Consider the following 13,744-nt stretch of genomic DNA (forward strand, 5'->3'; position numbering starts at 1 on the left):
CATTCTTCCAGAAGAATATATGTGAGGTCAGGCACTGATGTCGGAGGAGAAGGCCTGACTAGCAGTCTGTGCTCTAATTCATCCCAAAGGTGTACTATTGAGGTCAGGACTCTGTGCAGGCCAGTCAAGTTCCTCCACACCAAACTCGCTCATCCATGTCCTTAAGGACCTTGATTTGTGCACTGGTCCGCAGTCATGTTGGAACAGGAAGGGGCCACCCCCAAACTGTTCCCACAAAGTTGGGAGCATGAAATTGTCCAAAATGTCTTGGTATGCTGATGCCTTAAGATTTCCCTTCATTGGAACTAAGGGGGCAAGTCCAATCCCTGAAAAACAACCCCACACCATAATCTCCCCTCTACCAAACTTTACACTTAGAACAATGCAGTCAGCCAAGTACCGTTTTCCTGGTAATCGCCAAACCCAGACAAGTCCATTGGATTGCCAGGCAGAGCAGCGTGATTCATCACTCCAGAGAACACCTCCCCACTGCTCTAGAGTCCAGTGGCGGTGTGCTTTACACCACTGCATCCGACGCTTTGCATTGCACTTGGTGATGTAAGGCTTGTATGCAGCTGCTTGCCCATCGAAACCCATTCCATGAAGCTCTCTACACACTGTTGTGCTAATCTGAAGGCCACATGAAGTTTGGAGGTTTTTAGCTATTGGCTCTGCAGACAGTTGGCGACTTCTATGCACTGTGCACTTCAGCACTCGCTGACCTCACTCTCTCATTTTACGTGGGCTACCACTTTGTGGCTGAGTTGCTGTTGTTCCCAGTTGTTTCCACTTTGTTGAAATGCAGCTAACAGTTGACCATGGATTATTTAGTAGCAAGGAAATTTCAAGGATGGACTTATTGCACAGGTGGCAACCTACCATGGTACCACACTTAAATTCACTAAGCTCCTGAGAGCGACCCATTCTTTCACAAATGTTTGTATAAGCAGTCTACATGCTTAGGTGCTTGATTTTATACGCCTGTGGCCATGGAGAAGATTGGAACACCTGAATCCAATGATTTGGAGGGGTGTCCCAATACTTTTAGCAATATAGTTTATGTATACTCACCTATCTTTAGTCAACTCCAGTCTAGTCATGTGATCCTGCAACTCCAGCTCCCCTGTGTCAGTGATCAGCTGCTGCAGGGAAAGGGAGCATTAACAGCTGTGATGTTGGAGCCTATGAGTGATGCCACTGGTCCTGAAATTCCCAGCCATTGTTGAGCACTCCCTCCTCTCTCCTGCAGCTGCTGCTCACTGACATGGGGGGATGGGGGGGTACATGACCAAACAAGAGTAGACTAAAAAAAGTAAGCATACATATCTTTTTATACATAGGGTAGTCAGGAAAGGTAGAAGGAGGGGGAGAGGGAACATTTTTAAACGTAGTTAGTTTTGGGCTGGAATCCCACTTTAAGGCTGGAAAATAGCAATGTCTAGAGAGACTCTCTTGAATGATCAAAAGCAAGCAGTGACACTTTAAAATACAATCCATTTTCCAAAAGTGAATGTTCCTGAAACTACCTTTCCCTTAAAACACCATCCCTTTCTTTAGGCCTGGCAATGAGATCTACAATGCCCATTGTCTGACTGTTTAACGTTCAATAAAATTTCTAATTGTGTTGCTGTTGAAAATTTTGCCATCTCTTTCTGTCTGGGGAAACTGTTGTCACCAAAACAGAAATCTCTGTAATGGAGCCCTGACAATGGTTCTAGTTCTTTTACACTTTATCCGAAACAAAAAAATTATTTGGATGGGTATATTCTTTAAGGGAGCAAAATGAAATCATTATTTTATTATTTACAGTAAACGTGGGGCTTTTTAGACATTTTTGGACATTGCTAGAGGATTAAGTATTCCTGACCTCAACCCAATAGAACACTTTTGGGATGAATTGGAGCACAGACAGGCCTTCTCATCCAACATCAGTGCCTGAACGCACAAAAGCGCTTCTGGAAGAATGATCAAACATTTCCATAGACACACTCCTAAACCTTGTGGACAGCCTTCCCAGAAGAGTTGAAGCTGTTAAAGCTGCAAAGGCTGGGCCAACTCAATACTGAACCCTACGGACTAAGACTAGGATGCCATTAAAGTTCATGTGCGTGTAATGGCAGGCGCCCCAATACTTTCAGCAATATAGTATATCTTGTTTTACACAGGATAGGCAGAATAGGTAACAGAAGGGTGAAAGAAACATTTTTAAGCTAAGTGTTAGGCTGGAATGCCACTGTAAAGATTTTTTACCAATAGAGCTCATTTACTTCAGCAACCATCTGACCTGTGTAATGCAGAAGTCAACAAGCCCATGGTTTAAGGTGGAGAAAGTTGAGAGGCTAGCATAATCAATTGAAGACCATCTGTATTGTATGGTCCTGTTGGTGGTCTGTAGTCTCAGTAACCTGCTAGCCAGCTGTTGTCACTGCAGCCGCCACTAATGTTTAACACATTGTCTGGGGGATCTTTAAAGCATTTCTAGACAGGTAAGAATGTGAAACATCTCAGACCAGAATGTTTTCAGACTGTTCTTTCTACATGACCACAAACAGCTCTATACGTAGTCCAGGAAACAAGTCATGTTTGGAAAGCATGGTTTCTTTATGCCAACACAAACAATAAATCATAGTAAACAGGGCCGTCCAAGATTGACCAACTTACTGGTTAAACAAACCACTTCTGAAAGTCTGCACTGAGCACAGTACAGTAAGTCTGTATGTACACATACATTTAACGTATATCAGAGCCACAGGATGGGTGGGTGGAGGCCATAAAAGAGCTATTTATGGGAAAAGTATAGGTGTAATGTATATTTGTCTACAGTGTTTGTAATTGACGAAACATGGGGTTATGTACATGGGTGAATGAATGGAAAATCAGATATGGTAGACAAAACAGGTAAATGTGCTAAATATTATAGATACACATAAAGCAGACATGAGATTGGTTCTTACATATAAAATGTAATATATTGTACGGGATACTTATAAGTCCTGGAAACTTATTTATTCATAAAGAAATATCTGTTTTATCTGAAATTTAATAGTAAATATATTAGTTCCATATAATAACAAGTTTACACCTAGATGATTTTTTGTTACATCTGGCCTGGTTTGCTTAGTGTTCTCATGCTTTTTGTTAACAAAATGTGCTTGAACCTGTCTCCTTGAACCATGTGTATACTGATACCATTCTGCTGGGTTTTATTGGAAGTAGAGGAGTTTGGTACGATGCAAAGAAATACTGTTAACTAAAAGGTGGAATGCTGGAGAAATATCATCTGGGGCTCATTGTTAAAAATGTTGAGTAATTCTAGACACCTGCTGGGTCAATGAGGGTACTGCAAGTCATAGCAACATTGTAAATGCATGACAAATGAATTTAGATGTTTCATCTCATAACAACACATCTCCTAGTGGCCAACTGAAGCATGTTATGGCCATGTGCTTAAGAGCCCTTGTTACATGTACTATGGGTTGTCTTTTTTTTTTTTTGGGAGGGGGGGGCTGTTTTTTTTTTTTTAACCCCCTGTATGTTTCTACTAAATTACCATATACTTACACACAATGTGCTTGTACTGGTATCATGATATCTGATATATTGTATAATAATGAGCTATGTACTTTTTTAAGGTCTCTTACACACAGCTCACCTGAGCCTGTTCAGGGAAATTCCCAGCAAATTTCCTCTGCCCAGAGAGCCTAGGTGCAGCTATTAGCCTGTCATTAACATGAATGGCTGTGTGTTGCTGTACTTGTGTATACCATGGTGCTATCATATGTACTAGTACATTGTACTACGTTGTGCATAATATACTGTACTTGTGTTAATGATAGCACCACCATATACACATGTACAGCAAAGCACAACCATTCTTGTCAATGACAGGCTATATGCTTCACCTGGCTGCCTGGTGGAGGAAATACGCTGGAATTTGTGCTAAATGGGCTCAGATGGCTTGTGCGCAAAATACCTTCTGATCAAAAAAGCATGGTCAAAGCTTTTTTGGCCATACTTCTCTTCTGGGTCACAGTAGTGCACTTATTTCCTCATTCCTGTGATCCAGATCCAGCCAGCAGCAGACTAAAGCTTGCTGTTAGCAGACATCACATAGTCTCTACAAGCTCTGGAAAGATCTATACTTTAAGGTGAGGATCCACCCAAATGTCTGACTGGCAGCTGACTGAGCATCTCAATAAGCCACTAAGAGGCAGAGCCAGCCACTCCCACCCTCTCCACAGCACGGCGCTCCAGTTGGAGGGGCAGAGCAGAGAGTGGTAACTGACAGTTAGTGCTCTTTGCTCAGTGAAAACTGAGAACTGAGCAATCAGCAGTCATGTAGTTGATCAGTTCTCAGTCTTAGACCAGGCAGGGGACAGCTGCAACATTTAAAGGACATTTTTTTAACAGGGAAGGCAAGAGTTAAATTATCTGTCAGGTTTTTATTGCTGTCTGTGTTCCCTCTAGGGCAGGGGTGTTAAACTGGCGGCCCTCCAGCTGTTGCAAAACTACAAGTCCCATCATGCCTCTGCCTTTGGGAGTCATGCTTGTAACTGTCAGTCTTGCAATGCCTCATGGGACTTGTACTTTTAGCAACAGCTGGAGGGCCTCCAGTTTGACACCCATGCTCTAGGGAGAAGCACCTCTCTGTTGGCCCTGGTAACCATTGTCACTATAACAGAAAGTGATAAATCCACCTTTTATGCTTGTCACTGGAACAGAAGGAGGGATGAAATCTCCCAATGTGGACAACTGTTCCTGTGATAACTGTCTCCAGTGGGATTTCCTATTACTTTGGAGAGATTACCTCTCAATTCCTGTTGCGTCTTCACAATGGGACATGAAGAGCAAAAATGAAAGTGATGTTGTTGCCTTTAGATATACTTTAAATATGACATGCATAAAATACATATAATAAAATACTATACAATAGCTGTGCTATACAAGCTGCTGTGCTTGGTGGTAGTGCTTGTCTATCCATCCTGTAGACAAAAAATAGTAAAAATGGCTACTAATATTTGCAAATTAAGGACATACAGTTTGCATGATGCGTAAATAGCCAGCATAACGGAAACACAGGTGCGCCATACAACCTCCCATTGGAATGAATGGCTGTATGCTATTGTATGAGGGATTACCCCGGCCTAACATAAACTTGTACATGTACAGGGGGGCACAACCCTGGGCAGAGGCTGCATTTAGGGTTATATATCCATGTGCATGCATTAGTAAACCCTTACATAGCAGAGAACAGCCATTCATTGCGACAAGAGGTAGTAAACTGCACTAGTGTCTGGTGCCTTCCACCAGCTATTTACACTTCTTGCATGATGTTCAGCCTTCTGTGGTCATGTATATGAAGTCTAACACATGAAGATAAACGTCTTAATAATCATTGTTAAAAGGCAGCATACATTTACATTTTTATTCATGTAAAGTATTGTTTAAAGGAAACCTGTAATAAGAATGGAACTTGTCACAGTAGACCTTCCCTTCTGGAATTACTGAAATGTCCTGCCTGTCATGCTGGTACAGTGGCTTTGGTACTTTCTAAGTCACTGACATAGAAGAAATAGATTGCATTCTCTGACTTCACGTGGACTTTCCTAATCTAGACACATGTCCTAGGTCAGTGACTAATAGACTCCATGCACACTGGCTTAAAAATTGCTGTTTCTATAGGAGTCTTGAGTTGTGCCTGTAGAAGCAGCTCGGTGTTAGCCTATGTGTCCATGCAGGGTGATTAGAGGCATATTTTAAGCTTTAACATTTAGAGGCTGGAAAAAAAAACCTTCTGGTTTGCATTTTTGATTGGAGCTTTCTAGCAGAAAAAACACTAAACTCTCCTAAACTCACCTAAACTGTGTACAAAAACTCTCTATATCAGTGTTTTTTCTGCCAAGGAAACTGAAATTTTTTTAGGCCCAGTGTGAATGGAGCCATAGTATGATAACCAAAGACAGCCAGGCAACTAGCAATTTCAGAAGGAGGTCAGCATTGGCAACCCCCCTTACCTGCAATTTCCTTTAAATGGCTGAAAATCATCAATGAACCTAACAGAAAATAAAGATATCTGATACAACCAATCAGATGTGTGTCCTCATATCATCCCACACAGTAGAGCAATGAAAAAAGTGAACCTACTGCCAATCTTTCATTTAACATTTTTACAGTTTTTAAAGCATAAACAATTTCTTTCAAATATTCACTGTAAAATAACACACATTTTACTTTTTTATGCTTGAGTTTACCTAGTAATAGAAAAAAAACCTAATTTTTGACTGGTTGCAGGTTTTTTCTTTGTGCAGGCTTGTATGTGATATTTACACTGGGGTTAGTTTACTAAATCTGGAGAGGGCAAACTTTGGTTCAGTTCTGCACAGAAACCAATCAGCTTCCAGGGTTTTTGTCAATGCTTAATTGAACAAGCTGAATTTAGAAGATGATTGGCTACAGCTGCACCAGATTTTGCACTCTCCAGTTTTGGTAAGTCACCCCCATAGTCCCTTATGTCACTTGGCAAAGACATAAACAATCTCAAAAAACCTACAGCAATCAATGAAAGCTATGACAGCTCTAAACTGGGAATACTGAAATTCTGTTGGCTGCCATGGGTAAGTACATATCATTGGCCATTATATCCAAAGCTGGGTGGGATCAAATGACAACATTTCTGTACCCATCCATCTCCACACAGACACAACAAAAGTGTCACTCTTACTTGGATTCTCAATTATTTTAGTATCCATTATTCTAAAACCATCAAGGACATATTTCTTGGCTTTACAATTGGAAATGATCATCTCTTGCCACAGGAGCTCACCTTTAAAGGAAATCTAGCAAATATACAGGTTAGAAGATGCCAACTTGTTTTTGAAAGTGCAAGTTCCAGAGCTTTCATCTCAATACTTCCTTCATTACTTATTGTCCCTGACCCAGAACATGCATGTGCACATCAGATGTCTTGACTGCTAAGCATATTCTTGTTTGGGTCATCAAGTCATCCAATAGCAAAAGAAAAACCAATGATGGTTAACTCTGAAACTTGCATCTTCAAAAACATCAACAATAGTAGCCCCTATAGGTTTCTTTAAACTCCTGTGTTTGTAAATAGCAGCATGGATAACATTCTTTGCTTGCACATTAATGATAAATGAATGAATGACCCACCATGTACTCCATATTTGCTGCAGGTGGAAAGACTTTGCTTCTGACTTGGTTATGGTATTCAAGGATGGCGATCATATCATTTTGGGAAATGTAGCGCTTCCTTCTGGCCTTGGGTATACTTGCTGAGTCCAGCTGAGCATTCAGCTCTGGCTCTAGGATGGTGGAATTGCTGGCTGATGATGATAAGTCTGTGGAATTAGGTAACACTAAACCATATGTTTCACAGAGAAGAGAAAATATAAAGGCTGCAGCCACAAAGCACATCTCAATCATGCTTGGAAGACAATGCACAGACTTCAGATACAGCACAATGGTTTGGAATAAACCACTTCTTGAAACCTATATAAAAGAAAAGAAAAGAAAAGTGAAAAGTAAATAAATATTATATATTATGCATTAAATGTACTGTCAACGATGTTTAAAGCACAACAGTGATATTTAATAAGATAAAGAAAAAATATTAATATGCGCAAATCACTATAAACAATCAAAATATCTTAAAAAAAAAAATAAAGAAAAGTAGAAATGTTATCAAACGTGTATAGTAAATGTTGGCTAGAATAATAGCAGGTATTATTTTGAGAAATATTATAACGTAAACCTACAAGCTCAAGATATTAAGACGAAATAGGAAAATGTCTGGACTCTAATAGGTTAAACTCTATTCAAAGTTTCCCATAAAGAAATTCACCCCAATCTTACCTTTCAGCAGTTTGTCAGTCTTGCACCAGTGAGATTTCTATTGCTCTGCTATGAAGTGTACAGCCTTGTAAGGGAAGGACATATCCTGTTGTAAATTCAGTGAAAGCAAAACTCTGCTTGCTAGGAACTTCTGGCTGCAGGATTTGTTAAGTGATAACAGCTTTTTATATGTTACAGCCTGGACTCTCTTGCCAGACCCTGGAGAAGTACAGCTTGCAGAGGAGGGGTTTACAGTACAGTACAGTGATTGGGTGGCATCATATCACAGGGCTGGTAGGAACAATGGCACTTCCAAACGCAATCACAAATTAGGAGCAGATTACCTGATCTCATTTTTTTTTTTTTTTTACTATGAAGAAAACTCTGTGATTCACTGGGACACAGGGGTTTCCTACCATTAGGAATTCATAAAAAGAGTTCAGCCAAATAAAAGGAATATATTAAACTGATGACAAGGGTACCTTAACCCACCATGAACACAGTGATTCCAATTAGAAAGCTTTGGTGATTTATTTATTTCTTATTACAAACAAGTTATAGATTACACTTTATTTACTTTTCTGTTACAAACGTGTTATGGTGACCATACGTGCTTTATTGAATGATCAGTTTCTTTCCCGACTGATCTCTTTCAGCAAAAATAATCAATCCATATTTGATAACACGTTCATTTGAATTGTCATACATGGGGAAGTAGATTTTGATTGATAGTTAAAAGATGATTGTAAATTGTCAATTGCATCGCTGTTTTTACCATGCAGTCTCATAATCCGAACAACCGAAATATGATCAGATTCATGAACAGCGTACCTCCATGCTGAAGATCATTTATTTTCCACCCTGCCCAATAACTCAATTTCATTGAATCCAATATAAATAGAGTCTAAATTGTGCAGAACAGAAGTTACACCTGTTTGATTGTTTGCATATTTGATCATTTTGAATGGATAATAAAATTGAAGAGTATGTGGGTATCATTAGAGAATACTCATCATTTACTTTCTTATTACAAACATGTTATAGAATTGAGTGTACAATGTAGCTATCAATGTTCTTTCTGCTCTGATAGAAAAGAGTAAATAGAGCAGGGTTTATTAACTAGAGTTCCTCCAGAGCAGGGGGTCTCCAAACTGCGACCCCAGGGCCAGATGTAGCCCTTTTCTTGCCTTTATCTGGCCCTCCATGCATTATTACTTTCACTGATACAAGACACTATTCGTCCCATTGACAACAATGACGGGACACTATTCCTCCCACTGACACCAATAATGTAATTTGTTTTTGCTCCCTCTCAGCACCAAACCTATAGAATTGTTTACACCTGTCAATGCCAAGGCATTTTCTACCCCAAGTGTCAACAGTCTGCCCCCCCCCCCCAAAGCTTTAAGGGCAGTACACTGGCCTTTAGTTTTGAAAGTTTGGAGACTCCTGCTCTAAAGGATTCTCTCTGCTGACCATCACACTAATGTATCATGAGTAGTAGATATAATAATTTTTAGCTGGGGTCGCCTGCGACTGGAAAGGTATTTTAATGGTTGCTGTGTTTTGAAAAGGCTGAGACAGAGTAAGGTGCAGAGATAAACAGATTTATCTGCCCATGCATTTGCAGACTCTACTTCAACTACTATTGAAAGTGGACTTCTTGCATCTAAGTATATAGGTAGCTCGGTGGCTTACTGGTTAGCACTTTTGCCTTGCAGTACATGGGTACTCCTTTAAAGTGTTACTAAACCCACAACAGTAAAATCAGCCTGTATATGCAGTAAAGCATGACTGTTATACTCTCTGTGGAACCAAATGGGTTAATCCTCTGCATTGTGTAAAAAGACTGTTTGATCCTTTCTTCTCTGGCCCTCCTCTTGTTGAAATTACCACCTGATACAGACTGAATCTGTAGTCACATGCACATGCTTAGTTTGGTGTGTATTGCTAGAGAGGTATTTTTTTTTCTTGGGAGGGTGCATGTGATCAGCACAGGGCCAATCAGCACTGTCCAGACAGAGGGTCAGGGGTTTCACATCCTCCTAGAGCAGAAAGAAAACTCCTCCTCCAAGCTTTAACCAGTGCTCAGCTGAAGTCACAAGACTGCTCTAACTGCTGATGAGAAAAGGTATTTAGCAATTTACATTTACTAAAATAATTGCATTTCCATGTTGTGTGTACTGTGGGAGACCAGATATAATGAATGCAGGGTCCTGGGTTTAGTAACACTTTAAAGTCCCAGCCATGAGACTAGTTGTATGGAGTTTGCATGTTCTCCCTGTACTTGCATGGGATTTCTCCCATACTCCAAAGACATACTCATTGGATAACAGGCCCCCATCTAAATTAATATGTGTATGTATGTATGTGAGATAAGAACCTTTGACTGTAAACTCCTCGAAGGCAGGGACTCATTTCAACATACACTATGTAAAGCACTGTGTAAAATGATGGGGCCTGTAAGGCCTTGCTCACATGGGCATACTTTAGCTCACAAATATGCAATGGCAGTGTTTGCCCGCACAGGTGTGCCATGCATCCACATGCAGGTAGTCCCATTCATGTCAAATGCGGCTGCATGGACAAGGCCACTACTAGCAATATGACATCTTTGTAGGCACAGGTGGGTGTATTCCCCCCGAGCACCGACATTGTGAGTTTATGGATACTCAACCACACCCACACAGATATCAGATTGGGAGCAGCAGCTGTGTCTGCACAGCCCCTGCGTCTTAATTGACATTAATAAGACTGCTTGCACATAAATGCATGAGCCACCTGTGAATCTCTGTGTGGACAAACACAGCCCTCACATGGGTGTATGCTTAAGAATGCCCACGTGAATGAGGCCTAAGAAGTAAAGACATTTCTTAATGTGGTTTTAAAGATTGTATTTTAAAGATGTATTCTATGCATTAAGGTAAAAAACCTTCTGGGTGCAACTACCCCCTCAACCCCCTCTTATACTTACCTGAGCCAGCATCAGAGATGAAAAAACTTCTCCTGCTTAAGTCGTACCTGTTCATCTGAAATCTTCTCTTTTCTACATCCATTTAAAGTCCAGAATGTATACAGCTTGTGTGAGCTTTCAGAAAAAAGAGAAGTAAAATTACACACTGCAGAGCTCAGTGAATAGAATTCAGCAAGCTGATTGGAAGGAAAGGACACACCCCCTTCACACAGCACACATGAACAGGACCGAGGCTGTCAATCACAGGCTGTGTGCTGGAGATTCCTTCTCTATCACTTTTTCTCTCTTGGTGTCAGCAAAACTTGTCAGAAGTGATTCATGCTGATATCAGAGGAATGAGACAGCAGACAAAAGTTGCACTTAGTGCTCTTAACTGAGACAAGTACACACTATAAAGGGATATGCATTGTTCATATTTCATGTCTAAGATTTACGACCACTTCAGTATAAAACTGCATTAATATGTGTCTTTTATAGGTGCCTGGAATTCAGCTTTAGAGGCTGTTTCCTAATAATTACACAGTAAATTTCATTAGAAGTATAACACAATGATACATTGCTTTCACAATAAAATAGCTCACGTCCAAACCACAGATGTCATTCAGTCAGTTGCATCAGTTACAAGGTTTGGACAATGGTGCATGCATCATTTTGTACAATTTCTTGTTAAACAGTCATTATGGAAAAATAATGGGACATATTTCAGAAACAGCTAAAAGTTACAAAGGTTGGCAATAATTTGATAATTGTCAACAGATTGCCAAACACTTTTAAAATTAAAGTACAGCTAAATCCTAACTGGATGACATTTAGTTTGCTAAATCACTGTGTGTCATAAACAATTGCCATGATTTTTTTCTTCATAAAATACTGTTTTCACCTTTTTATTTATCCCTTTTGTATCTTAGTGCTGCTGATCTCCTCCAACCTCTTTCTAATGCTTCCTGTCTACATGCTCTCCCCCCAGCCTTGGCTACACATTATCACTCTAGACTAGTGGTTTCCAAACTGCGGCCTGGGGGCCAGATGCAGCCCTTTGCTTGCTTTTTTTCGGCCCTTGGGCCACTTTTCGCCCTACTGTCAGCAACAATGGAGCACAGTTCCTCCCCTGATATCTATAATGGGGCATTATTTCTCTCACTGATACTGAGGATGGGGCATTATTCCCCTCACTGACACCAACATTGGGGAACTATTCCTCCCCCTAATACCAAAAATAGGACACTGTTTGCTCCCAAAACATTTTCTACTCCCTCTGGCACAGTTCGGCCCTCCTAAAGTTGGAAGGACAGTAAACTGGCCCTTTCTTTAGAAAGTTGAGAGACCCCTGCTCTAGACCAACTTCCTGATAGTGGGAATGTTGGACCATGCCTGTGCAATGTGTGTCAGCAGAGCTTTTACCAGGGGTTTGTGTGGCAGGGTGACAACACAGGAGACAGTTGTCACTCCAAAACAGGAAGAGCCTTAACAAAGACCTTTATGACTAGATCACCAATGATTCTTTTAATGAAGGCTGCATTTTTTTGAAAAAAGATGGAAAACAAGCTATGAAGCTACAATAAAATGCTAAAGCTTGTATGATATTTTAATATTTGAGTTTGGGTGTACATTAATGTTGTAATATTCATTTGTAAATTACCACTTGTCACTTTTAAGTTCTTCTCTAAACGGAATATGCTGTAATGGCTGTTACCAGACTGAGTTGATGCTGACCATGGCCCATCTTCTTTAGTAATTCTGGTTCCTGGGCAGAACACACCTATAGAGCATCACATAGTGATGGTGCTGCCTCAGAACTAGCACTACTTCCTGTAGTCAATGGCAGACACCTAGAGGAGTCTCAGGTGTGACAGACAATAGCTATTCTGACAGGTTCACTGTAAGATTGGTGGATATGATTTGTTAGGAACATGGAGTGTAGAAAAGGTAGCCACTACCCTTGTTTGATGTTAATGTTTAATGTTTTATTTGGAAGTGGGATGTTAACCCCCTCTCACCTGTCCACTATGGGCCTTTAACTGGGTCTTAAAGCCTAATTCTTAGCAACGAAAATATTATACCTTGCAGTGGGGCTTCTGCTCGAGTTCATTGCTCATTTAGGTCTAGAGCAGCAATAAAAGAAAATTTACTTACTGGTTCTCCACTTCCATGCACAGCTAGACCCATCCCTAGACCGGAGCTTCTTCTTACCCATGCTCCTGTGGTTCAGGATCTTGATGTCATCAGGCCCAAAGCAAGGTGCATTGAACATAATGACACCAAGGGACAGAGCATTGTTGGAACATGGGTATCACCATCTGTTGGGGGAGTGGAGGATCAGGTAAGTAAATCTGTTTCTTCTCTCTCCTAGACAAAATTAACTTCTAACCCTTCTAGTGTGGGCACAGTTCCACTGCAAGGGATCATTTTTTAGTTGCCCAGAGTTGGGCCTTAAAGTGCGGGTGGAACAGACTTTACTACTGCAATTGGCTATCACAGTGGTCACATGATTGGAAGCCAGCCCCACCGACTCCTGATCTTAAAGTGTTACTAAACCCAGGACACGGCATGCACTATATCTTGTCTCCCACAGTATACAGAAACATGGAAATGCAATTATTTTAGTAAAGATATACTGCTAAATATATTTTCTCATCAGTTAGAGCAGTTTTGTGACTTTTATCGATGTCCAGCAGAGCACTGGTAAAGCTTGTAGAAGGAGTTTTCCTTCTCCCCTATAAGGCTACAGGATCCCTGACCCTCTGTCGACAGTGCTGATTGGCCCTGTGCTGATCACATGCACTCTCCCAAGGAAAAAACCTCTCCAGCAATACACACCAAATTGAACGTGTGCTGCTTGTTCCCAAGCCTCTGTTCCAAAAGGAGATATATTGGGGACAGTAGAAGCAGGGGAGGACCAGACAAGACGTGATCAAACAT

The 13,744-nt window shown here is 40.7% G+C and overlaps 1 protein-coding gene across 1 annotated transcript in view; it reads right to left on the bottom strand.

Annotated features, from left to right (window-relative positions):
* PI15 (peptidase inhibitor 15) overlaps positions 1-7,994 on the bottom strand; it is a 31,762-nt gene extending 23,768 nt beyond the window's left edge. The window contains exons 1-2 of the mRNA XM_089661023.1: positions 7,873-7,994; positions 7,171-7,509 (exon numbers count right to left, since the gene is read on the bottom strand). Of these exons, the coding sequence (XP_089517149.1) occupies positions 7,171-7,443 (273 nt within the window). The 5' untranslated portion in view covers positions 7,444-7,509; positions 7,873-7,994. The remainder of the gene's footprint in view (positions 1-7,170; positions 7,510-7,872) is intronic.
* Between the last annotated feature and the right edge of the window lie 5,750 nt (positions 7,995-13,744).

This window comes from Staurois parvus, unplaced genomic scaffold (assembly GCF_062004578.1).
Source record: "Staurois parvus isolate SC_StPar_1 unplaced genomic scaffold, SC_StPar_1.0 ptg001302l, whole genome shotgun sequence".
NCBI lineage: Eukaryota > Metazoa > Chordata > Amphibia > Anura > Ranidae > Staurois > Staurois parvus.